This window comes from Topomyia yanbarensis, chromosome 3 (genome assembly GCF_030247195.1).
Source record: "Topomyia yanbarensis strain Yona2022 chromosome 3, ASM3024719v1, whole genome shotgun sequence".
Lineage (NCBI taxonomy): Eukaryota > Metazoa > Arthropoda > Insecta > Diptera > Culicidae > Topomyia > Topomyia yanbarensis.
The window spans coordinates 339491831-339515753 of record NC_080672.1 but is presented as its reverse complement, the minus strand read 5'-3'; the positions used below and the strand labels follow the sequence as shown (position 1 = coordinate 339515753).

Genomic DNA, 23923 nt, shown 5'->3' with positions numbered 1-23923 from the left:
GGGTCCCACAAACGACTCAAACCAGGTAATCGTGAACACCCATACAACACTAATAGACATGGACATGGACAAAAACGATAAACCGAGAGTAAGCGGAGCAACAAGCAACAACAGACAATGCAGCTAACATATCTCCAACAAGAAAGAAGATCTTTACGCGAAGTAACTAATCGCATACATAAGATCAATCGATCGATATACAATAAAATTCGATTTATTTATTATTATTTACACATTGTAAATATTAAAAGATCCACGGCTCAGGTAAGCTAACTCATTGAGCCCTGTCAAATAAACGAAGTACAAAAAGTACTAAATCCACAATTAACATAGCTTTACGCCTGGATGCTGAACAGTGGCTAACCTGCCGAGTCTAGCATTCTACATAACAGGTAGTTTGGAATGTCGCGCTCAAACTGATATTATTTACACCAACCTATCCGCCAGTTTTCGTATACCGATCGATAAAATGGAGAAATTTGAAATAAACGGTAAGTTTTAAAGCTGTTTCGATGCTATCTCTTAGATCGAGAGAGAATGGTTGTCATTAGAGATTGCCAGGTATAGCGCAGGGAAGCTACTTGGGACCGTTGATGTTTCTGCTTTACTTCAATGACGTGTATTTAGTGCTGTAAACTCCTCACCGGTCCTGTATAGAAGACCCCAGCATGAAACTTACGCTGATAGTGATGTAGCAAGAACTGTGTGTGTGTTAATCCAAAAAAGGGCTCGGGGATCGAACGTCGATGAGACTTCCTGGAGAGCTTTTCCGTCGATTTTGAAACCCGTCATGAAAGTTGACCATCAGAGAGCTTTCAAAATGTTGTCTGTCGTTTTTTGACCGGTTCAGGAATACCCGGGGAGTGATTGTTTTCCGATGAAATTGTTTTACAAAATCATAAAGTTTAATGCGTCGTAAAACTGGCTGGAACACCGGAATGAAAATGTTTCGCTTTTCGTAAAGGGAGATAACCTCAGCACTTTCGACAATATATCCGGAACTACATCAATTTCCGGAAAGATGGTTCACAGAACTAGACAAATTTTGTGATAGCTTCAAAAACCCGCAAAAAACATTTAAATTTAATATTTGAGGGAGTTGGGAACGAAAGAGTTAAGGATTTTTTTTATCAGCCAGATGGTCGAAAATTATCTCTTCAAAATACCAGCGACTATCTCTAATAACATAATCCGAGTGATACATAATTGTGAAATGATATTTTTCTCAAACCAATCCATAAAGCCATTGATGTATTTAAATAATAGAGCGAAAATGAGAGCCAGGTCAAGCTGATGAATATGCGTGATCCATTAGTTTGACAATTGCTATCGAATGACACTCATTCAGGATTATCTTTAATACATTAAGAATCAATAAAATAATCCTGGTTCAATAAAGTAGATGATAAGGAAGAGAGAGAAAGTGTAAGTAAAAATCAAACCCATTATCTAAATTGCCATCTTCAATGTCAAAGTCAAAAGGTGTTTCCTCTTAATTAGCGGAACTATGTAAACCGCACACGTGATAGATTGCAATAATTTATCGTTTTCCCACGCCACCCACCAGCAGTGGTGCTGTAATTTCGTGGTGCATTCTTGGTTGCACCGGATTGTACGGTGTAGGGGAATTATGGTTAAAACCGACACCTTAAGCTTAACATTTTTTCTAAGTTGCCACAAAACCAATAAAATTATAATTTTAATGCACAATTCTTCTTCAGAAAATTCTTAACAAGACTTAATTTTTTCAGAGCTTCGAAAAATAAATTTCATTAAAAATTATTGGTTGTAAAACTTGGAAAACAAAGTGACTTTTTGTAGGCACTGCGGGTAAAACCGACACCCTATAGGGGTAAGATCGACACCCCCTTTAATTTATTTTCTCTCCACTGTATTAAAATCCTTATCTTTATTAAAAATTAGATATATGCGTGATTAATAAAGTGTGAGTATGTATGATGCAAATATGTGCTTTTTATTGCTTCATCATGTAGTGAGGGGAAGAAAGTTCGAAAGTGTAGTACTATAAATAAGAGTATTTTATGCTATAGGATTATTTATTGATATGAGTATTTCCAAATAATCCTTGCGCACATCATTGCAACCTCCAGTGTCATTTTATTTCGTAAGAGAAGATTTGCAAGCGTTCTACGTTCTGCTAATTGGATTCATTCACTTATAAGTGACACACACACTTCTTAGTAAAACTATCTTTTTCAGATTTGATTTTTCGGACTCTGATCATCAATGATCTATTGGGGTATACATAATATCATTGTCTCATTGTGATAAAGTTCGTCTATGACAAACCAAGAGAACACTAGAAATTCGGTTTGATGAGCTTTTTGCAGAAATAGCAAAAGCTTCGATAGAATCAGATAAGCAAAAATTCCAATTTTTGATTTTTAAACACAATAAAAGTATTTCTGTGTATTTCTGCTATTACTATAGTGTGCTAATAGTGTAATTGAAGTGTCACAAAGATCCCCAGCCTTTTGTAATGAATCGCAAGTAAACACAACCATCTTAACAGTGTGTCGGTTTTACCCTAACCAAAGGGTGTCGGTTTTACCCCAACAGCGCACATTTTTTTACAAAAGCAATTGAAAATATTGAATTTCTCAAACTCATCTTCAATGCACCTAGTTGATCATAGGAAAGGCCGATAATAATAGGAACTGAAAAATGGGGTGATTTGAAAAGCTTTTGTTCGGTTAAAACCTTAAAATCTACCAACGAAATTTTACATCCAGACGAGTATGAACGCTGCTGTCGTATGTTTTGTTTATTTTTATGATATTCGGCGCACTAACGTAAATCCAATTTTTCTTCAAATGCTCTACATAAACGTACTAATAATAATGTATCATTATGAAATAAATAAAAATTTGATTTCTAGGAAAAGTTGTGGGGTGTCGGTTTTACCAACAGTGTCGGTTTTTCCCACAATTCCCCTACGTACCTGCTGGCGATGATGGTCTCCAAAGTATCGCCTATTAATCTTGACAGTTATATGATAGCGAAAGCGGCTGGAACTTCCATTAATTACACACGATGATAAATGGCGACGTTTGTGGGAACTGTCTTTAAAGAGTTGCTTGTGTTTTTTGTGCTCGTAAATAAGCGGGGTTAGGAGAATATTTGGGTAATGGTTGTTGGATTCGAAATAAAACAGTTAAATTGGAAGGTAATATATATGGAAAGTTTACTTTTAAAAACGAGTTTTTATGTAAATGTTTAGCCATTTTTACATGTCTAGAATCAAAGACATGGATTTTATATAGCTAAGTGAGAATATGTTTTTCTTATCCAGCATCTGAAGAAGACACTGATCAAAAGAGCCACCCACACACACCTAGTCTAAAAATAGTCTCTAGTACCCCACCGAATCTGTTCATCTGATCCGGCATATTAGGTTTCATTTGCCGCGTCATGTGCTACAATAATGATGAGGGATCATTTGCTGAATTTAAAATTCATGGAACATCACAGCTTACAGCCTAGTCACAGTCAGAGCTATGATTGATTCAATTTGAATAATGCGATGACAACATCTTGAGCGACGTTCTCGAATCACTGATCGCAGATTTCCTTTCATGCCGAGCATATTTTCTCCCAATTTTGCCCAAATGGATTGTGGTGACTCATTCGGTGGCAAAATCTGTCGTTCTACGACTTCGAATGGAATAAAAAAATATAAGGTACCGATCCTAGTTCTGCTCTGATCATGTGATAGTTACTCTACCACTTGTGATTTAGCATTAACGGCAATACACAGTTAGTTATTATTTTTGAGAAAATTTTAAAGTGAGGTAGTAACAAAATAGCTTGAAACTTCACATCGATGCTCATTGGGTCTATAAAAGGTGTAGAACTCTACATAGCAAACAAACACGTTCAAGTCTCCCAATACGCTATATACCCCCTCTCCCCAAACAGTTTCCTCCCGTGCGTATATCAACCTGGGCCATAACAGCGGGCGGTAAAGCAAAAATCGCGTGCAACTGCCGTACGTATGTATACCTTGAGTGTGTGTAATACGATGACTTTTTCGATTTTCCACTTGGAATCAGGCTGCTTGTCCATCAGCAAAGAGGAAAGGGGAAATCAATATCCACTCTTGATGATGGAGAAAGGGAAAAAAATCTAAGTTCCATCGTATATGTGCGGGGAGCTTTTCACATTTTTCCTGTCGACGACGACGACGCGTTATGATATCTTCGCTTTTATGAACCCGTTTCTTTTTGCTGCCTCCGGCCAACTTGGCAATAAATGCCGATAACAGACGTCGTGAAGTTATGTTTCTGTTGCGAAAGAAGTGCGGATAGGACCACAGCAACAGAAAGGTGTCATTTCCGCCACTTGGTCTGTGCACGGATCGACAAAATCGATTGCAAGTCCAGAGTCATTAACGACCGCGTGGTGATAATGAATGTGACTACGGTCAGTTATGCAGTTGTAGGGTGACAATACTTACTTGTCTATGAGCATAAACGACGCTCCCTAGTAATTTCCACGTGCCACCACGTCGGTCCATCCGCACCATCCGAAGGATCTGGAAGAACCGCAGACCACGCAATGCACTCGCAGCAAAGACCTGGCCGGATGATCTCATCACAAGTATCGCTATCGAGGCTATTATCGTCACTACATCTGGAAGAGTGTGTGAGAGAGAAGACATTTTGGAAACGATTTATTAGCGTCTAGTAGCCGAAATAATGGACTGTCTGCACGTACCTATAATACAAAAAGGCCGTTTCAAAAATTTCAGCCTCCCCACGGCTCCTTGGTATCGTGAGCGACATCCTGATGACCATAATCTGGAATGAAAATGAATGAATGGTTATAGTGTGAAATTACACAGAACGAGCAAAATAGTTTTTAGTCAGTAGTTTTACTGAGGGGTTCAGAGTATTCATAGTAATCGACGTAGTAGGCATATAAACTGATGAATATATTTTACCGATTAAACATATTCAAAGGATTAATAAATTTCAGACATTTCAAGGATACAAGAATACCAAGTTTTTCAAGAGTTTTAAGAGGTTTCAGATAATCAACAGAACCAAGAAATTCTAGAAGGTCAGTGTCGATAGATCTGACAAACTCCACATTCATCAGATTCGAAAGATGCACTTACATCTAAATTAGCATTGCGTATGAGTAACAATTGTTATATAATTGGTTAAACATTTTAATTGTATTTTATGGGCTTGCAAAAAACTTTCACAAACTGGTTTACTAAAGGTATTTAATAATAATTTTAATACAGATATTATTTGAAGTTTATTTTCTAAGTTTACTCGCTCTCGAACTGTTTTGAATTGACACTCCTAACCCCAAGCCTCAAAATTAGTCGTAACGCTATTTTAAGTTACTCCACTGTTCTCCCAAAGATCCGAAAAATTTTGACACACATGTATCCTTCCAAGTTTGTGATCTGGCGGTTCGTAGAATAAGGCGCCAGTTCCATTTAAGTCATTCGTCGTATGTTCGAGAGATTTTAATTGGGCGTAAGAGCTACGTTTGCTTAACCCGGTCTTCACAGTTTTCAACAAAAATGGCATGACAAATCCACGTGAAATGCCTCGTGCATGTATACTTGGGAATAGTGCTATTGACGCATGTTTTATATCCGACCTCATAACTCGCGACATTTGTGCTGACAAATGCTACCCAAGTAGCATTTCTATTTTTTTAGCACACTACAAGTGCAATCTAAGTTTTAAGGAAGGCTTCAGGAGTACCATACAACCTTAATTGTTACAGGGGTAGTCAGCACGTGAGTTGTTTAAATTAATGCATCTCAATTTTCTTATTTTTAGCGGGTCTTCTTCGAGGTGATATATCGAATAGTAAGGAATTCTTGCACTAGGAGGCGCTAGTGAACCTGAACATGTAATTTTTTCGACCTACTGTATCTCAAATCCTTGACTCTTTGGAAAGTCGAACTAAACCCGAAAATGGCGAATATCACCAAGGGGAAGAATAAACCATGGTATCCCGAAAATAAGGTCATTAAATTGTCAGATTGTTGCAATCATCGCGCGATTACGCTACTTAGCGCCGCCTACAAGGTCCTCTCCCAAATTCTTTGCCGCCGATTGTTCGGGGGGGCACTACCAAGCGGGATTCACGGGTTACCGCGCCACCACGAACCAAATATTCGCGATTCGGCTGGTTCTGCAGAAGTGCCGCGAATACAACGTGTCCACACATCATTTGTTCATCGATTTCAAATCGGCATATGACACAATGACAGTACGGTTTTCCGGATAAGCTAACATGATTTGTCAAAGCGACGATGGATCGGGTGATGTGCGTTGTTCGAGTATCAGGGACACGTTGAATCTCGTTGCGTTAGAAGGTGTAATAAGGAGAGCGGGGATAGACACGAGTGGCACGATCTTCAGGAAGTCCGTCCAGCTTCATGGCTTCGCCGACGACATTGACATAATGCCACGCAACCTTGAGGCGATGTCAGAAACGTACATCAGACTAAAGGCTGAAGCCAGGAGGATCGGACTTGCCACTTTTTGAAGACAAAATACATGAGAGGAAGAGGTTCTAGAGACGACAATGTGAACCTCCAATCCCGAATTCGGATTGACGGTGACGAAATCGAGATGGTCGACAACTTCGTGTATTTGGGCTCACTGGTAACCGCCGAGAATGATACCAGCAGCGAAATTCAGAGACGGATCTTGGCGGGAAATCGTGCCTACTTTGGACTCCGAAGAACGCTCCGGTCGAACAAAATTCGCCGCCGGACGAAATTGATTATCTACAAGACGCTGATTATACCGGTGGTCCTCTATGGTCACGAGACCTCGACTATGCTCGTGGAGGACCAGTGGCGTAGCCAAGGGGGGGGGGGGTTTGGGGGTTAAAACCCCCTCCAAACCAAAATATTTGAATTGAAGAAAAAAAAAAGTTTGATGCTGACTAGTTTATTAAATATTCAAATAATAATTTTGGAAGTTTATTATCTGTTCATTACATTGAGAACCTAATGTTTTAAATGTTATGGGGACTTTTTGTAAATTGTGCCCATTCTCACAAACTTGTAACTAATATTTTAGTGAGGATCCTATAGTTGATAAATCATGTAAATATCAAACAAAATAGCTCAATGAAAACGCGTACATAAAAAACGGATGAAAAATGGCGTTTTACGCTTGTCTTTGACATGTCAGAATCGGTTTTTATGTACATTTGATTTTTTGGGCTATCACTTATATAATGTGCCACTAGCTAAGATTGGTAATAAAAAAATATTGAAATTTTTTCACGTTTTTCGCTATTTATGATGTACATTTGGGTATCGAATTGAATGGCGACAAGATTCCATTATTTGGAAACCATCAGCTTTTGGAGGTTTAGTATTTAGCAGCATAATTTTGTGGATAATTTTTCCAGTTGGATGCATTACTAATTCCAATCAAATTTTGTCGAGACTTAGTGTCTTCAGCAAAGTTTTCAAGAATGTTATGGCAAATAGCTTGGTTGAAGATATGAATGCAGCCCGTATTTGTGCATTATAGGCCATATTGCACTACGAATTCCCTTACTAACGGTTATAGGCGGCAACAAAGAATTTGGGAGAACACCTTGTAGATGACGTTTACTATCCTTGTATGCAAAAGTGACTTCAACGCCACTTTGGTCAAATTTAACTTTTTCATATTTTTAAGTTCACTGCGAAAATTCGCATCTTTCAGTGCAAACGACTTCAAATAAAAATAAAAATTAACCTGTTGAAATGCGAAAAGCAAAGTGGCGAAAGCATGCTTTTACCCGCACCATGCAAGACTTAAAAATTGATTTCCTGAAAAATATAGTCGATGGAATTTACGTCACCTTTGTATACAAGAGCAGTTCAGTAATGTGATTAATCGGTAATTAGTTGCAAAAATTCCGCTTGCGCCATTTTTATAGATGGGACATACTACTCCCTACGTCTTATACTTCGGTAAAATCTCCTCCTTCCAGATCTTCAAAAGCACTCAGTGGAGTGCTCTAGCCAATTCCTCTACTCTGTGTTTGAGTAGCTCACATGACAGTTGGTCATTGCCAGCGGTTCAACCGTCGTATTTTTCATGAATCGTAGGTAGATCCGGAATCTGTCGTGGACTGCGTGCGTCTCCAAACTGATTCTTGCAATACTCTTGTCGTCTACTGCTTCGCTATGTAGGTGCTCGTCATAATATACTTATCAATCGTGAGAATTTCTGCACATTATTTATATGGTGTACATATCCTGTATCCTGTGCGATAACTGGTTTATACAATGTCCCGGGGTATCAGGATGTTTATGTCACCGATGACGAGCTTTACATTCCGCCATAGGCAGCTATCATAGACATGCTCCAGCTGCGCATAAAATGCATCTTTCTCGGCTTCGTGAGATCATAATGATGATGCTCTAGTCGAAGAAATGGCCTTTGATCCACACTACACACATCCATTCGGTGATCGCCTGCCACTTGATCACGCGTTGGCGCATTTTGCCCAGCTCTTGTGCCTTCGCTCGATCCCCGCATTTCCACACCTTTTGCCCCGTCTATCCAAGCTCCTTCAATGCTACGGTTTAGAAGTTGCGAGTTTTCAGCTCATCCTTTCCTGCTTGATTGTTAGTAAAGTGGTATTTTTGGGCCACTCGTTGAACTTGACCTAACCTGTCTCGTAGTGCGCCACCCAACATAACTGACACCTGCGACAGGTATTTAGTTCTGCCTACGGTAGGGTTATAGCGCCCATTCCCGTAAGGTAAGTAAATTGTCAGATGACGTTCCTCTTTCTTATCCAACTGAACTATTTTTGTAAATGTGATACAATGTTCATGAAATTCTTCGGTCTATAATAAAAGAACGGCTGTTTTATACTGCCCACGTTTCGGTTACTGTTTTTGGCCTTTTGTAGGCTAATAAATCTACCGTTCTTCGTCAATGTGTCGTTTACCAACGATCGGATGGTCTATGTACTGTTCTTCTTATATAGATATTTAACTTGTACATCAAACTTTTGAGCCACTATACACAACTCAAATATTTTTTTGCAGTCCATACCTGTTTTAGTTGCCTCCGTTGACACGTTTGCAACAGCCCAGTGGCTCACTTCATGGCCGATTGCCACACCGTCTCTGAGCAGGTTCGTCTGCACACATCAAAACTTGATAATCGAAATCCAGTAAAATTCACCGAACTGCCATCAGCCGATAGTTCCACAAAATCACAAACCATCGCACATCGACGGAATATTGATGTTGAATTTGATTTTGAGCTTACTTGAGCTTGACCTTGAGCTTGTGCGACCACCCCTGGTTGCCACTCCGTTCTCGATCTGGACTAGCTGAAGTTGCACAGGGAATATGATTATGCTTGGGAGTAGCGCAACATCTTTCAATATGCAACTCCTAGTAATCCTAAAGTGTTTATTGATCAATACCGGCGCCGGCCAGGCCCGAACGTAGATCGTGTAAGGAAAGGGAAGGAATGGTTAGTCCGACACTTGCTTTTGCTAGAGGCCGTATATACTACTGCGCACTCCACAAATATCACGGGAGTAGGATATTTATTAGTAAGAATAGAAGTTGGATTCTACTTCTTCTTTACCGACGCCAGAGAGGTGACTTCACTTTCTGGGCTAGATATCGATCCATCAAACTCATGGACCGGGGACCAACGGCTTTACTTCCCTTCCGAAGAAAGAAGTGACCACAGATTTTTTCACCTCAGAAAAATCTCAACGACCTCTGCTGGGATTAAACCCAGGTCAACTGGAATGAGTGGTGGTCACGCTTACCACTCAATCACCGGTGACGTCAGGAATATTGATGTTGAATTTGATTTTATCGTTTAATTACAAGTTACAATTTATTCTCGTTACAACAACGGCTATTCAAGAGTTCAAAGTATTAATATGCTAACCGAACATGACAATCCTTGACGGAGCTAGAAAATGCTAGGTATTCCAAACTACACGTTTCCGAGGTGCAGAAGACGCTAAATCGGAACGAGTAGCAAAATATTATCAGAATGTTCGAATGAAGAGAATGACGAAATTTGCACTAAAGCTTCTGATTTAGCAGGCGATTTGTAGATGGGCAGAGACGGTTCAATTTCTATTTTCTTGGTCTGATGTCTTGCCACTATTACCAGTTCTATGACATCATGCTAACACATTTTTTTGATATATTCTATTTAAATGAAACTATATTGAATGCTGGCCCTGGCTTAGCAAATCATAGCCACGGCCAGGAAAGATGCTTGATGCATCAATAGGATTAAAATACATATTTCAATGATGCAATCAACTGAAGAAAACTACTAATACAATCTATAGACGAAAATTGTCCACAAATCCAAAGAAAATCACTTAACACTGATTACTGATATCTTCTAATTTACGTAAAATTTGTTAAATATATTATTCATGACACCATCAAAATAACTACAAATATGAATAAGCTCAATAATTTCAGCATCTTTTGCTTCCGGCACATGGAAGGGAATACATCGCAAGGCTACCTTTCTATGACGACTTCGGTTACACTTTCTAAGTCAGTTCGTCACTTCGTTGAACAGTAATTGTTTTTTTTTTGAATAAAAGTAATTTGCTCCAATTTGTTTCACATTTACCATATTGAGTGCAAGATATTCGACTTTACCACAAGTTGCACCTAATGCATCTAAGTGCTAAAGATAACGAAGATGTAAGCGTCTTTCGAAAAGACAGAAGAAGTGCTGTTGAGTCGATTTCAATTGATTGATTGTTTTTTCTCTCTTTTCTACGTGATTTTTGATCATCTCTTTCATTTTATCCTATAGCGAAAAAAAAAACGAAAACTATCACCTGCTGAAATCAAAGCAATAATCACAAATTATTGACTTATAGATTCAACCAGTTACAACATTTTAGTCGCTCTCCGTGATAGCCTACTGATGTCTGTTCACTGTATCGTCACGTCGTTTTCAAACTTACATAGAAATTAATTGGAAACCATCAACAATATTTATTATGTTTATTATGATTGATTGACTAATATGTAGTTTAGCATCAATTGACATCCGACGGAAGGTTGTAGTACTACGATATGAATGTAAATAATATCGAGCGGCCCCTCGAATAACTGGTCCGCTCAGCATGGGTAAAAGCTTCTGTAATTTCTCACAAAATGTGAATGAGAGTGTGTGGTTGGTTGGAGTTCCTTCGAATGAACTGTCAGATGAGTGGTTGAGCACCCACCGGATCCAGTCGTGGTTGGAGCCGAGTTACTTTTGGCGGGTGGTCGCGACGCAGGCGTCGCCCCGCTTTGAGATAACCTTTTCTGCGACTTTTAACCGCAGAATCAGCTATAGTGGAGGGGAAACTATTTGTCTCTGGGTTTTGAAAGCCATTCGGCAGCACCCGGGATTTGGTGGTAGATGATCGAGGTCTGGGGATATTCAAAAGAAATTGAAGCCGTATACAACAAAGGCTTCGGGGAAACTTGCGTAATTTCGTGAACGATTGCGTAGTTCCGGTCACGAAGATATGACTCATGCTGATGCTTTAAACTGAGGACTCCAAAGATCTGATTTTTCACTTTGTTCTGGATCGTGGAAGAGGCAGGAGTGGTTTAGTTTTTTTTCTCGCGCCTCGGTGTGGTTTTATATCAGTTTTGCCAGTAATTAGTTTTCCCTTCCCAGTTCTAACTCGTACAAGTTAAGTGGCTTCCCGCATATCGAAGCAGTAGTTTAGAGTCGGTATTCCCGAATTAAGGTAAGGTGCAAATGGTGGCCAGTGCAGTGCGGTTCCTAATTCCAACTTGTCGTTGGATGCGTGTTTTTCGTGCAGGTTTGACGCTGCAGCATCCCGTCACACCGATCATCATCCGTCATCAACCGCTTCTGACCCCGCCATCTAGCTACAAAGTTCCCGGTGAACCATCCGGAAGAGCGACGACCGTCAAATTCGCGCTAGCTAGGGAGCAGCGTCGTTGCCAGCATACGTCCAGTTGCTGGGCACCGACTATCGAAGAACCCACGTGGGAAACATGTAATGCAGTGACCTCCATCAGGTCAGACTCTGCCAGCAAACGACCGGGCAAATCGTTTGTGGCAACCGTATCAGCATCTCCAGCGGACTGGATCTTCGAGCGACCCACGTAAAACCATGGTAGTGTGAGTACTCATTTCCTTTTTTTGACATGCGCATGATCAATTTTGTTTAAACCCGCAAATGCCGGTTCAGTGACCTAAGTGACAGCGTTTTCGTGACAAGCTCAAAAAGGCCCGGGTTCGAAACCCGATTATCAGTTTTTTTGTTCGGCGGTTTTATATTTCCCACCCCGTGAAAATCCTAGGTCAGCGATGAAATCGCTGTATTGCACGCAAACACGCCGACTGTATATGCACGCACCGTAAGTTGAGCCACTCATTTTCGGATGAACACCACGTTAGGTAGTTAGATTTTTGATATGCTTTGGGAAGGGAGAGAGACAGGATAGGCAGTGACCATGTTGATTAGCGCGCTGCGAGGAAATTAGCTAGCAAGTTGAAAGGCCTGGGTTCGAGACCCGAAATGTGAAATAAATATTTTTTTGTAAGCGAATTATGAGTTGATTAAACAGTTTTTTTTCAGTAAACTTTTTTTTTGGTATTTTCTGGTATAGGTAGTTTCACGATTTTCGGTCGTTTCCGTTTTTAGCGAGCAGAGTTGACTCCTTTTTCCTTCGACTCCACCTTTCCTAAATTGGCCACGATAGGGGACCTTGTGTTTGAGTAGATCTTTGCCCGTGACGATAAAAAGCGTTAGAGCTAATCAATTATACCGGTCTGAGGCCTTCTTTGTATACTGTTGTTGATTTCTAGCGAATGTTTTCAGACTGGTAATCAAGGTACCTGAGTCCAGTTGGACCATTCTGGAGCCAGAACTCAGAAACAAATAGTACCCGCCCGTAGGAGGGGTCTCAATAGCTGGGCAAACCGAACAGGGCGAATGGTCTCCTTCGGGAGTGGCGCTGAAGCCATCCGCTGAATATTGATTTAGGCTCCGGCTCCGACTGTCTCGGGTTACAAGGTAAAGATAAAATCACGACAGTTAGTTCTACCCCTACTGTGTACGTTTCAGCATATGTATAATCCAACAGATAACTCATTTTTGACAAGATCCATATGGGACTCTTATGCTTTTATGAGCAGCGCATTGCCTGCATAAACATGAAATTGAGTGTCAATAGAAATACGATTGCATTAAATAGCACGAACCGAAAACTGCCTTTTTGGCTATATTGTTATTAACAAATTGAAATGTTTTTTACCTGCCACTCTTGAGTGAGATGCCTGGTGTTTATACAAAGCGTACAGTGCACTAACTTATTACAGACATTCAATTTGCGTATAATTTAAGGGGGGGGATCTAAAGGTTTCAGCGTGAAAAAAACACTTTTTTGCGATTTTTTTTTAGAACCGCGTGAAGCAAATTTATCAAAATTTTTGTACATTATAGTGTATTATTTCAATAGCATGCTGTAATTTTTCTACGCAAAAATATCGACAAACGGCTCGGTGATGAAGCTTTTTGAAGAACGTCTCTGGACAAAACACGATTTGCGGTGTTACCTGCCATTCCAAAACTACTTAACTTTTGCAGAATTTTTAATTTAATTTTTGAAAAGTTACAAAAGTTTTTCTGTGATCGTTTTTTTGGTCAAGTCTCCCCACTGCGGGGAGACTTGACCAAGGCATGGGGAGACTTGACCAAGAGAATTTTGAAAAATCATAACAAAAAATAATGACATAAAGCATACAGTAATCATTTTTTCCCATATTGTCGAGATCCTTAGGTAGCAGTAAAAATATAAAAAAAATTAATGCATTTCTTTTTAAGGATTAACTGTACTGCTTGCATTGCATGTTCACACGTCACGAAATCAGTCCTACTATTGCTAACTTTGTTTACTCATACTAAAATATAAAGACTTATGTTTGAGGTGGGATTTTTGTATGGCGTGATTAACATTAACATAAGATACCAAAGTAAAATAAATATCAGGAATTTTGGTCAAATCTCCCCATAAAATCTTGGTCAAGTCTCCCCAACATTAGTTATTGCGTTCAATGTCATGCAAATTCTAGTAATAACTTTTCCAATGTTCTAATTTATGTATAATCATTTCATTGCTTAACAAGGATTAAGATGGTAAATTAGTGCATTAATAGTAATAAGTAGACGCGTAGATATGTCCATACAAAGTTTGATAAAAAATTACATCATTTAATGCAAATTTTTTAATCACATTATATATTCTGTAAGGAAAAGATTTTTTATTCCAAACTTTTAAAATAACCTTATATTTTAATATTTTTGAAAAAAAAATTAAGAATGGAATACTGCCCTTGTATGCAAAAGTGACGTAAGCGCCACTTTGGTCAAATTTCATTTTTTCATATTTCTGAGTTCTCCACAAAAATCCACGTCTTTCAGTATAATTGTCTTTAAAAAATTATGCAAAATGGCCTTTTAAAACGAGAAAAACAAAGTGACGTAGACGCCATTTTTTTACCAAAGTGACGTACCGGTGCAATATAGTATTGAAGGTATATTTAACAAGGTAAAACAATTTATTCTTAAGCTGTTGTATCAAAAGTAATGTTGGAATCGAGATAAGTACCATTTTGTGATGTAAATGGCTAGGGTGGTGTTACAATTAGACTAGGGTGGTATTCAAATTAGTGTTTTAGAACGATAATTTTTTTTTACCATTTATATTTTATTAAGAAGTCTCCTGTGCAAGCTCAAATGCTTCTTTAAAGCAGCAAGCTTAGTCTTTTTCAACATGGATATTTCATACAACAATAATGTGCGAATGTATCTTGGTGAAAACTTTTGTTCAAAACCTTGACCGCTGTTGTTCTATATTTCATCATTTTAGTGCACAATTGGTACCCAACCAATTAATTTCAAAACCAATTCCAACCAAACCACCTGCAAATGAAATGGAATTTATTCAAGTCTCATGAACCGTGAGTTGAACTGTTCACATATCATGCTCCAAATTTATAGGAAAATTTCATGGGGTCAGTCTGAGGCAATGTTAAACTAGTTTCATTAATTTTTCAAAGTATAGCATGAAAACTGGTATTAATATAACATGAACATTAATAAATTGTATATATATATATATATATATATATATATATATATATATATATATATATATATATATATATATATATATATATATATATATATATATATATATATATATATATATATATATATATATATATATATATATATATATATATATATATATATATATATATATATATATATATATATATATATATATATATATATATATATATATATATATATATATAAAGGGTCTAAATTAATTTTGAAACTATCTGAGAGACTTTGTGGATGGAAATTAGTAACCCATACCTATGAAACGTTTGTACCTGAATACACCTGTTATTTGACTCGCTTTATCTACTAAAAATGCAATAAGATTAAGACCAACTCCAGAATAACCGTATACTAGGAAGACTTCAAATGTGCTTGAATAGTTTATAGACAACCTATATGATGCATTTTGATGTGCCGTGTAACAGGAATATTCACTAAAAAAATTACCAAAGAAGCGGGCAACCGGAATTACCGGGACCAGTCGTTAAATGGAACACTGTGTCCAAATGTCTTCAAATATGATAGTATTTTTCACAGATCACAGAATTTAATGTGCCGCATGACAGAAATAATTACTAGAATTGTTTCGTCCGAACTTCCATATTCCAGAAATGTTAATAAAGTGGCCCTATTTGACATTGAATTTGCATTGTCCATAAATTATAGGGTTGATATTATTTGATATGTCGCACGACAGAAATGCTTAACAGAAACGTTTCATCCCGGATGACTTTACATATGATGGCATTGTTCGTAGAAAACCGAGCTGGTGCACCTTGATGTGCCGCGTGACAGGAATATTCGCTTAAAAATTCGTCTGTTGAAAAGGAATCTGGAATCACCGAATGTGTTGTACAGTTTCTCCGTGTTTCCGGATGACTTTACATGTCTGCAGATCATCGTTAATGTGCCGCATGGGAGGTATCTTCAAGTATAAATGTTTCACAAACATGGGTAGCGGATTCCGAATTCACTAGGACTTCAGGCCCAGAACCGCTTTCACGCTGCCTAAAAAAGGCCTACATGATACCAAAATGAAGTCATAGTGTTCAAATGTAAGATAAAATATACAATACATTCTATAATAATGCCTGACTGGCAGCAAAAATTTGGAAAATTAATGAAAATGTACTGAATGGCCCTCGGACATAACCCACGGAACATCCGTATAGATCCAAAACCGACCATCTGACCAGACCACCACATATAGCCTCGGAAACTTGAATGAATTCATAATCATTTGCAGATAATTCAGTTGAAACGGTTGAATATATACGACACGTTTTACCCGGTACTATTGGTTTGTATACGTACGTCAGAATTGCATAAAAACAGTGAACTGAAATCGCTATTTTTTGCAAAAGTGACGTTAGCTAAAATTTACAAGGTTTTTGCAAAAAAGTGAAAATTTAAGCAATTGGCAATTATCTACGATAGATTGTACACATTTTTTACAGAACAGATAGTTGAAACATTTTTCGTGCTTTTGAAAACATCACGAAACACAAAAATTGGCTTCCTGAAAAATATTCCTATTGGCGCTAACGTCAGAATTACATAAAAGGGCAGAATAGAAGATACCATTTCCAAAAATAGAATTTTGCCTTGGTCAAGTCTCCCCATGTTCCGCTAAACATCCCTTTAAATGAAAAATTATCTCAAAAACTCAACGTAGGGATTAGATATTTTTAACATAGAATGTGTATACAAATTTAGAAATAAATCGGTTATGTAGTTTTTGAATGGCAGATAACACCGCAAATTATGTTTTTTTCCAGAGGCGTTGTACAAAAAGCTTTGTCACCGAGTCGTTTGTCGATGTTTGTGCATATAAAAATTACAGTATGTTATTGAAATGATACACTATAATGTACAAAAGTTTTGATAAATTTGCTTCACGCAAAGTTCTAAAAAAATTCGCGAAAAAAGTGTTTTTTTTTCACGCTGAAACCTTTACTGACCCCCCCCCCCCCTTAACTAACTTTATTCTGGCCAATATCTAGCATCTGAGTTGCGTTTATCGTGGCAATCACTACCGATAAAGTGCTAATTTTTGAAGAGTTTTTATGTTCAGTTTTCCCTAAAACTTTTATTATATAATTTGTTTGTCCGATTCTGTTTAATGCGTTTGCTAAACAGAGCTGTGGGTCTTTTATACATTTCCATGATTTAAACAATCAAAATGATAAAACGTTAATGGTTTTCCGACTGATTTCGTGCGAGCAATTAGCAATTACGCGTGGATACCTCTTTACTAAGCAGGAAAACATTTTTCCTAATCAACAGCGTGTTGGTGTTCATTTATATCTCGTACACTTCCGTGTCATCATCGCGGTTTGTGCCATGTTCATGTTCGCGAACATCTGATTTCATGCTTGTATCATACCTTTATGAGTCACGAGTGTGGACTTTCTCATTGATGGTGCTGGCTGTTAATTTTGAGATACTTGTCGCAGCTTTTACCGTCAATGTAACACGAACAGCAGTCAGAAATTTGGCAACTGTTTGTGGTTCAAGTAGTGGTATTGGAGACTATGGATATGCAAAGATTTTTTTTATTTCGATTGTAGAGGTTTTTAACTTTAAGGTCATGCGCCTCTTCGGGTTAGAAAGGTCTTTTATGGAAAATTTATAACCCTATGTGTGGGGTTGGGACTCGAACCCAGGTGCGCTGCGTACAAGGCAATTGTTTTACCAACTACGCTACGCCCACCCCCATATGCAAAGATGTCGTGTGTGTAGAGATACTATTGCATTATATTTTGTACGTGCAGGGTAGGTAATGGGGCTGTCCACCTAGATTCTCACCACGAAAACATAATTTGAAATACGGGGAATTACTTCCTAGATGTATAATGAATTTCATTTCTTCCAGAAGTCATATGAATCTTTAAATGGTCCTGGTGCAAGTAAGTGGTATCAGTTCTTGAACTCACGCATTGGATTTCTCGTCGTCCATATATACGAGGATCTTAGTTATAGCGGCGTCACAGAGACCACGTGCTACTATGTAAGTTATTATGTATTATTATGTAAAATGTAATTATGTAAAATGGCTAGTTTTACCTGGGCTAATTTGTTGAACGCTATCAGCATTGAATGGCTGACATAGTAGAACTCAATAAAGGCGAGTTCAGTCAGCATAACCTTTATTTTCACGTTCAGCAAATGTTTCACATCACGAATACCTTATGCGAAAAGGCTGAAAGTAAATAACCTCCATGTTTGGATGGAGCACCACTTCTTGCTTCTGCGAATCACTCATCTCGAAAGATCATCACGGCAAGAATAAAAATAGCAGCTTTGTTTTGTCCTTCCGACAAGTCACACAATATGAAAGGAACTGTTTTGTCACACTTATCGTACTGAGTAGGTAATGTGACCGGTGTCTTTGGTGGTTCGAAAGAGTAATCTTCCTCAACATTCTCTCATTAATTTGTTCAAACCAAACAAGATACAAATTCGTAGCGTCACCGAAGAACATGTGTTCTTTAAATTTATTTTTGAAAAATTTCGGGGCAGGAGGGCTTTAGAACCCTAGTCCCCTCTGGCTACATGCCTGTGCGGGTCAAATTATGAAATTGGGATTGCCTGTTTAGTGAACTTATTCTACCGGAGCAGGTGGTTCGTAGTGTAATTCTTACCCGTTCTTACCACCACCGACACTAGACGGCTTATCTAGGTAGCTCGGAGAGTGAAGCTGACATTGAAGGATAGCTTCCATAGATGGCCACAGGTAAGCTAATTCATTTTGATAATACAAAACTTTTCACAGGACATACTGAACTTTTCAGAATGATATAAAAAAAAAACAAATAAGCTTAAGGGGTTGTCCACAAACATCAAGCAACAATGTGGAAGCCATTAAAGTTGAAGACTTTGTTGGAGGACATAGTTTTAATATAAGTATATGCCAGAAATTTAGTTAATTTATCTCACATTTAAGGAGATAAATAATTAAAATCATAACTCCATATTAAAGGGCTTATAATGCCCACAAATTCCGCTGAGGACGCTATTGACCCAAATTTACCGATTCAGCGTAATTAATAGATCGCTCGATTTTGGCAAAAAACTACTGTGCATACCATAAACCGTTTCCATTGTCTGAAGTAATGTTATCAATCCGAGAAAAACAGGTGGAATACGGGGTTCGATTACGATATCATACAAACCCATCACTTTCCCGGAACACGCGTTGAAATTACGTGCACCTTACTTCATACTGTCAATACCATGATTACCATGAATGATATTGCATGACTGTTGGTGTTCCTACTGTAGGTATGAATATTAGAAAAGCAATATCCCTAATGGTTACCATACAAATGGGTTTCGATCAGACGGAAATGTTTAACCAAATCCAAATATTCTCGCGGGGAGTTTTTTAGGAGCCAATTGAACAATACAACTTTGATTGATTCAGCGTACGTGTCATTGTCAGTGCCAATGGGTAAATGCCAAGGGTATTTCCACCCAGACAAAATCGAACGACCGAGATTAATAGCATTAGCATGACTGGCTCGTCACCCACCATTTGATTTTAGCCAAGTGTTGATTAGCTCATTTGGTTAAATATAAATAATAAAGCGTGGTTTAATTGGCGATTAGCACTCCGTGTTATGTAGGTTGATTTCCTTTGACATTGTTATTGCTGAATACAGGATACATATTTCAGTAAGCACCCGAACGACATGATTAACCTGTCATTGACTGACAAAGTTAGCCGGGAAACAAACGGAAGCACAGTTTCACCAATACAGTCGACAACAGTAGTGACCATCAATCTAGCTTAGTTTGCCTGAGCAGCTGTCGGTCGGTCAATAATTGCCGTGTCCTGTCCATAAAATTTATTGATCCGAACGGCAAATTATGAATCATCCATCACAACGAGGACAACAAAGCAACAAATATCAATAGCTATAATTTGCAGGCTCTATTACAAGCACGCGTCGTCAGTTACCGGCCGTCGTCGGTATGCTTGGTGAGTTCGTTCATCCTGTTTCACTCATACACCCGCGCGGCAGTAGCAGCGCTTTTTCTTTGATAGGTAGTCCTGCCACGTGGGGGCAGGAAATGTCGCAACACATGGGACTGACTTGCGATTAGGGGCAGGGCACACGGACAGTGTTTAAACATAGATTAGCGATACTTACCGAAGGAAGAACTCGATCGAAAACCATACAACTACGACAATTTCCATGACAAATAAGATGGCGATTGCTTGTAGCTCGTATTCCTGAATAGTTGAGAAGACACTTAAGGCCAAACATGTGAACACCATGAAGAATCTGTTAAATAGAAAAAGAAGATATACAGGAAATTAGTTTGTTATTCTTTCTAATTGAGAACGATGAAAACAGCTTGAAACGGTTGACCAGTAGTGTATTTGTAGGTGTGTCAGTGTGCAACGGCCTGGAACATGTGCCAGGAATCGTTACACTTTCCGACGATGGCGCCGTTCAAACGAAGTGATTAGCAATTGATTGGACGAATTTCGCGTTAGCGACTTGCAGCATTAGCTAAACGAGAGTGTTCTGTCGTTCGGAATGGTTCGTGGAAATGTCTAGGTAAGTGCGATCTGATTGAAAAATCGAAGTCTGAAAGTGGGCGACAAAAGTAGTTCAATTTATTTTTTCCCTAAAAATATTTTTTATAGCAATATTTGTCCTGAGAAATTTGCGTTTCAACTTCTCATTAGTATCATGGCAGACCGACTCGATCGAGAGATAGACGCAAATTACAAAGATGGACACACTATCAACAAGCGAATAATTGAGCACGAGTAATGTTCCGCAAGCACGGAATTTCTGATTGCTTAACAAAACAGGATTAATCGCTTTCACTATGATACCATGATTAATTTGTCGTCAGTTGAGTAACACTTTTTTCACGGATAAAAAGCTGTTTTTTGCAAAACGCTGGAACACCTAAACAACTGACGTCATGGGAAGAACAGAAGCTCTGGTTTGCCGGTGAAACAGTGAAATGGAAGCCGCGAAAAAAATGATGCGGTACTATTACCATTTAAAAGACTATTTTGGCATGTTTGGTATCAAACATTTATTTCATGTTACCCAATTTTACCAATGGTTAAATTGATGAATGGAATCATCATGAGATATAGTTTCAGTTTAAGTCAGTAATAAAATCTTTAAGAGATACAGTTTCAATGTAATTTTCAGCATTGAAAATTCTTTACTCGATTATATAGGGCTGGAGTTAGATGTGAAACTTATGTTTGAAATTTGATCTGGGTCACGAAAATGTGACAGAAATTTAAACGTCTGTAGCGTTGTTATTTGTTGCTGGATTTGCGTCATTTGACCCTTTCATGCCTAACTTTTTTTTCTAATGCTTGAAAGGTTTCAAAACTATTTTTCCTTGAAAACGCTAGGTTCAAGAAACACGAAAAACTTATTTTCATAAAGATGGGTGCCACCCTCGCAGTGGAAAAATAACAAAGATATATGAAAATTTCTTTTTTGTCGTCAACGTAAACTGTCCTTTGCATGACTGTTAGTGACCTAGAGCTACAAATTCAAGCAGCTGTGGTCACATTTTGGAAAAAAAACCTTTTCACATTCATCGTAATGGGATTTGCTGCGTGTTGGTACTCATTACCCTGTAATTCCGGAACCGGAAGTCGGATCAATTAGGAATTCAGTAGCAGCCAATGGGAACGCTGTACCTTTCATTTGAGACCAAGTTTGTACAAACCGGTAAAGAATTTGCTGAGAAATATGACATTAACTTAGGGACTCGGAAAGTTCCCCCGGGGCATCAAGAAGCGTCATAGATGGCCAATGTGGTCAAAGCGACTTCGGTGGGTCATCAATGTTCTAGACACGCAAATCCACACACTTTTCAATATGTATTGCATCATTTTGACATCATGGTGGTACCAGTTTATATGGGAATTTGCTGTGTGATCGTATTCTTCAACATGTAACTCCGGAACCGGGAGTCCGATCAATAAAAAATCAATGGCGACTGACGGGTAGGTTGTTTCATTTGAGGCTAAGTTTGTGCAAATCGGTCCAGCCATTTCTGAGAAAAATTGGTGAGATTGTTTGACACATACATACACACACATAAACACACAGGAAGCCAGCAGGCGAAGCGGAGGGAATGGAGACAACAGAAAGAAATGAAGAAGGAAGAAGAGAAGAAAGAGAAACGGAAGCCCTTCTCAGGGAGAGTTACAAGGGCGATGCACTGATCATCGAAGCAAACGATACGACGTCCTACGCCGGTCTTCTCAAAAAAGTGAAAGAGGACCCAGAGTTGAAAGAGTTGGGAAAGAACGACGTTAAAAACATTCAGAAAGGCGAGATGATCTTCGAGGTGAAGAAGGATTCCGTCAAGAGCTCGATCTATCGCGAGCTAGTTGCTAAATCCTTGGGCAGCGAGGCAAACGTGAGAGCTCTGTCGCAGGAAGCCGTAGTCGAATACACAGGTCTAGACGAGATAACGACCGTCGAAGAACTGAAGGGTACACTGTGTAGAAAATGTGAAGGAAGGGGGGGTACGTTACTAGAAACTGCACGAAGCAACCAAGGTACATGATCTGCAAACCGAAGGACGGAAATGACCACACAACGGGAGGCTTCAAATGCCCTGCGTACAAAATGTGAAGGCAGGCCAACAATGATGGAGATAATCCAGCTAAATCTCAATCATTGCGACATTGCACAGCAACTGTTGTGGCAGTCAACAACAGAAACGAAGTGACCTTGTAGAGCCGTATCGTGTTCCTCCCGATAACGGTATCAGGGTGGTAGATAGTGCAGGGATGGACTGCAATTCAAGTAATGGGCGGTTTTCCTGTCCAAGAGGATAGGACCGCCAGGACCAACGGCGCATTCGTCTGTAGCTGCTATGCTTCCTCAAGATAAACACCAGAGCAGTACAATCAGATGCTGGACGCTCTAACCAACTCGTTAATCGGACGAACGCCAGTTGTTACAACAGGAGACTTTAACGCTTGGACCGGCCGACCAACGTAAGATGTTACAGCCCATTGCACAGTGGTCCCCCCATAGGCCAATAATGCAAAAAAAAATATTTCGGCGAAGGCGTGTTTTTATCTTGCGATTACATCGTTCTGTATGTATATTTTATAGTTTCATAATTAATTTTGTAAATACTGAACTGGTTTTCTTAGTATATAGAAAAATGCATAGGGTGGCTCGTTATTTACCGATAATGTAAATAATATCGATAATCGATAGCTCGCCAGAAAAATGTTTTTGTCGATCTGTAATTTTTAATATTCAATTTTTTTCAGATAACACTACTATTAGCTTTGTAGTAAATGATAATTTTCAGTTTTTGGAGTGTAAGGAGAGCAGAAATATGAGTTTATTTGTATATGTAATAGAAAAATTAACCTAAAAAATTTCAATATGCCTTTAACTAACTTTGTCCCTCGATATCCTTCCCGAACTTCTTTTCAAAATGGTTGTCAGCCGTTCCACTTCCACTTAAACTAGGTTTCAGCTGCGCATCTCTGCGTCCAGAATGCCTAGAAAATCTAAGATGTTGTACATGTTTAACGGGATAATGCAAGACAAAAAACTTTATATCAGATTGTCAAATTATTTACGATAATAATTACTACTGATCTCGAAACTATATAGCTTCTTTGTTATTTTCCCATAATTTCTTATCGATGGAATCATTAGAACTTGAGTTATATCGATTTATTTGACGCTTCTCTTTGAAACACATGTCACTACGGAAT

At 38.6% G+C, this 23923-nt stretch overlaps 1 protein-coding gene across 9 annotated transcripts in view; it reads right to left on the bottom strand.

Moving 5' to 3' along the window:
• LOC131694076 (potassium voltage-gated channel subfamily KQT member 1) overlaps window positions 1-23923 on the bottom strand; it is a 1057856-nt gene that overhangs the window by 362639 nt on the left and 671294 nt on the right. For all 9 annotated transcript variants that reach the window (XM_058982447.1, XM_058982448.1, XM_058982449.1 and 6 more), the window contains 3 exons: window positions 20334-20468; window positions 4738-4820; window positions 4478-4653 (listed from right to left, as the gene is read on the bottom strand). In XM_058982447.1, the coding sequence (XP_058838430.1) occupies window positions 4478-4653; window positions 4738-4820; window positions 20334-20468 (394 nt within the window). The remainder of the gene's footprint in view (window positions 1-4477; window positions 4654-4737; window positions 4821-20333; window positions 20469-23923) is intronic.